This window comes from Panthera pardus, unplaced genomic scaffold (genome assembly GCF_024362965.1).
Source record: "Panthera pardus isolate Hobbes unplaced genomic scaffold, ASM2436296v1 HiC_scaffold_27, whole genome shotgun sequence".
NCBI lineage: Eukaryota > Metazoa > Chordata > Mammalia > Carnivora > Felidae > Panthera > Panthera pardus.
Genome location: NW_026526843.1, coordinates 2,503,910 through 2,507,750, shown reverse-complemented (window position 1 = coordinate 2,507,750; position 3,841 = coordinate 2,503,910). Strand labels below are relative to the sequence as shown.

General features: G+C 64.9%; 1 protein-coding gene across 1 annotated transcript; it reads right to left on the bottom strand.

Annotated features, from left to right (window-relative positions):
* Window positions 1–333: 333 nt before the first annotated feature.
* LOC128773902 (paraneoplastic antigen Ma6E-like) lies at window positions 334–1,812 on the bottom strand (the record flags this gene model as incomplete). Its single annotated transcript, XM_053891970.1, has 1 exon — window positions 334–1,812. A coding segment is annotated over one exon (1,338 nt), but the record flags the coding sequence as incomplete, so codon positions are not given.
* Between the last annotated feature and the right edge of the window lie 2,029 nt (window positions 1,813–3,841).

Here is a 3,841-nt window from a genome sequence, read left to right as displayed (position 1 = left end):
CATGGGTCAGTGAATGAGGGTCCCCCTCTTGGGCGGCCCGAGGGGCCGGCACCCTTGAGACGGCCCCTAACATCTCCCAGACCAGTGTGGGTGGCACATATTTTCAGGTGCCCCTCACCTAGGCCAGGGCCAGCCACTCAGGGGTGCTTCCCAGGCTGGCTGCCTGGACTGGCAGGGTTTCGGGCTGGGGCTGGGGCTCGGGCTGGGGCTGGGGCGGAGCTGCCATGGGAGGGGGCACCTCTCCCTGCCCCACTCTGCATCAAGTATGGTCATCCTGGCCCGTTGGAAGGGCTGATGGTGGTGGCCATGGGGTCACCAAGGCACGGTGGTGCCTTGGGAAGATGGGGTCCTGGGAATTTGGGCTGGGTGGGTTGTTGCCTCCATGTGGGGAGAGGCTGCTGCCCTGGCGTGGCCTCCCCCTGCCTCCAGAGCGCTGCTGCCTGAGAGGAGAGGGGGCCCCTGGGCCTTCTGAGCCTATTTGCCCGAGGAGGACTTGGGGGGCCTCACCTCCCCAGCCCCGTCCTCGTTTCCCGACTCCTCTGGGATGGGCTTGGGCCCCTCCTCCAGGGGCTCCCCAGCCTCCTGGTCTCCTGCCTGGGCGAGGCCCTCCGGCTCACAGCCAGGACCTCCCGGGCCCTCCCTGGAAGCGCTGCCCATCTGGGCAGGGGTGGGGCCCCCAGGGGCCTCTGAGGGCTTTGCCTGATCTAGGCCCGCAGAGGCGGGAGCATTTTCATCTTCCTGCGTGGCAGGGAAGATCTTGGGGGCCTCCTCAGGGACGAGGGCTGCCCTGGCGGCATCATGGGCTTCAGGAGCAGCCGTATCAGCTTCGGCACTGCCAGGAACTGCCTCACTGGCCCCCAGGTTGGCCAGGGCAGCCTGGGAAGCATCTTCCCTGGATGGGGAGGCTTCGGCAACCTCTCCACTGGCCCGGGCAGCGGCCAGGCCTCCGGTGCCCACACGGGCCCCCTCTTCCACTTGCAAGTGCTCACTCCTAGCTGCGGTGGCCTCCCACGCCTCGGTCTCCTGAATGAGCCGCAGCATCCCCAGGAAGCCAGGTGGTCTCCTGTCCAGCCGCATCCTCCTCAGCTTGTTCTCGAGCATCTCGTTGGGGCGGGCCCGCATCAGCACCTGCCGGGTGCGTAACTGGTCCGCAAGGCTGGGATGGATGGCCCCCTTCTCCACGGCCCACTGCAGCAGGCCTTCCAGGCGAATCACATAGACAAAGAGAGTCTCCTGGGGCCGCTGGCCACAGGTCAGGAACTTCAGCCGTGCCGTCGTGGGGGTGTCCTTCCTCCCAAACACCTGGACCAGCGCGGCCAGGCAATCCTGTGCAGGGACGTCAGGGTTTTCTGCCAGGAGGCCGCACACCAGATCCAGTGCGGGGCCACCCAAGCTCTCCATCAGCCTCCTCCTCCTCTCCCTTTCTGTGATGTGGCACCACAGGTACAGCATGTCACTGGCGTGATCCAGCCAGCTCTCAAAGGACTCTTCTTCTCGGTGTGGCTCTTCCATTCCAGGAAAGGTTCTCAGTTCCATAGAGGCCCTGTTTTCCAGCACAGGCTGCCAGGCCGGGCTCCAAGGCTGGGTCCAGGATCTTCCCGCACCTATGGCTCCTGCCACACCCACAGCTCCTTCCTCCCCTGGAGGTCCCGCCTCACCTGCAGCTCCTGCCACACTCACAGATCCTAACAAACCTGCAACTCCTGTGTCCCCAGCGGCTCCCTCCTCATCTGACTCTCCTGCTTCCTCTTCAGCCCCTGCCTGGCCCTGGAGGCTGCCCTGCCTCCAGCTCCTGCCCCGCCTCCAGTTCCTTCCTCACCTCCAGCTCCTTCCTTGCCTCCAGCTCCTGCCCCGCCTCCACCTCCTTCCTCGCCTCTAGTTCCTGCCCCGCCTCCAGCCGCTGCCCCGCCTCCAGCCGCTGCCCCGCCTCCAGCTCCTTCCTCGCCTCTAGCTCCTGCCCCGCCTCCAGCTGCTGCCCCGCCTCCAGCCGCTGCCCCGCCTCCAGCTCCTGCCCCGCCTCCAGCCGCTGCCTCGCCTCCAGTTCTTTCCTCACCTCCAGCTCCTGCCTCACTTCCTGCCTCGCCTCCAGCTTCTGCCTCGCCTCCTTCCTCACCTCCAGCTCCTTCCTCGCCTCCAGTTGCTGCCCCGCCTCCAGCTCCTTCCCCGCCTCTAGCTCCTGCTCTGCCTCCAGCCGCTGCCCCGCCTCCATCTCCTTCCTTGCCTCTAGGTCCTGCCCCGCCCCCAGCTGCTGCCCCGCCTCCAGCCCCTTCCTTGCCTCCAGCTCCTGCCCCATCCCCAGCTCCTGCCTCGCCTGCCAGGGCAACCCCTGCTTGCCTCTGGGTCTGTGCAAGGAAATTGAGTGTATCCTCTGACTCTGATTCCGGGGCCTGGGGCAGAAAGACCTCCCATGCCTGGTATTTGTCGGGGGATCACACTTCGGTTTAAATACTGAGCCATCTCCACCAAGGCGACCTTGGATCTGAACTCCTTTTTGAATACCTTGTCCAGCACTCGTTATCTTCCCAGGGGCTGGAGGGCAGCCTGCGCGGCCTCCTGGAATTCCTGGTCCTCACAGTCGTGGGGAATGCCCAGGATGAGCGGCGAGCGCTGCTCATCCACGCCCATCCACCTGCACCAGCCAGGAAGCATTGCCAGTGCCATCGCGGATACCTGCGGGGGAGGGGCGCGATCGCACAGGGGCGCGCAGACTGTCACAGGCTCTGCAGTGGAGGCCTGTGGGTGCAAAGGGGAGAGAGGGACACTGGTGCCAGACAGCCCACCGCACCGCCCCCCACAGCGACCTGGATCTCCTCCCTGGCCAGTTCACGTCTTCCAGGCCACGACTCAGAACCCCCACCATGCAGCCCTTCACCTCTGCAAGGAGAAGGTCCCCTTTCGCCTTGTCCGACACCCCTGCTGGGGCCACTGCAGCCGGAGCCCCTCCCACCATCGTCTGCAACCCCGCAGCGGCCGGGAGCCCTCCCTTCCTGATCCCCACAGCCAGGAGCCCTCCCATCCTCTGTTTCTTAGGGCTGGACCCAGGGCACCCCTGCTCTGCCTGGGCGACCTAGACATGGGTCCCGCCCTCTCCCACCAGCACCTGCCCCTCTGCAACTGGAGCCGCCCTCCGCAGTCAGGAGCTCTTCCCACCCCTCCCCTCCAGCGCCGGCTGGGTTCCGCCTCCTGCCCCCACTGCCTGCCTTGGCAGAGATCCAGCCCTTACCCGAGGCGCTCGGTACTTCCAGGGTCCCGTTGGAGCAAAGCCCCTGGTCTCCGGCTCACTTTCTCTGACTCTGCAGGCGCTGCCTGGCAGAGACACGCCGCCTGCGGGCTGCAGGGCGACTCTGGAGGCCACCTCAAAGCCCTGGAGCGAGAGGATCACAAGAATGCACCCCAGCTTCACTGCCCAGGACTGCACAGTCCAGCAGGTCTCCCAAGTCCTCGGTACTAAGGCCACGTGGGCTTCCCGGTGTTCCCAGAATCCCCAGGTGGATGAGGGAACAAGATCTCGGTATCTCAGTGCAGGGCAAATGCCAGGATCAGGAGAGCAGGAGAAGAGGCATCCGTGTTGCCGTGACAACGGGACCTGCTTGGTTAGGGCTTGATGTGACAAGCCTTGGAGCCTCCAGAAGCAACAGGCACACCCTTTGGCCCTCCAGCTACAAAATAGACCCATCAATAATTGTGGCCAATGTGTGGGGGCTGCAAACTAAGGGTTAGGGGACAGAGGAACCTAAGAACAGGTCCCCATTACCACTCTGCCCTCACAGCCTTCCCTCATTAAGCCTGGAATTTCCACAGCAGACACAGGTCATGTGTTCCAGGTTAGGAGCCCCGCCAC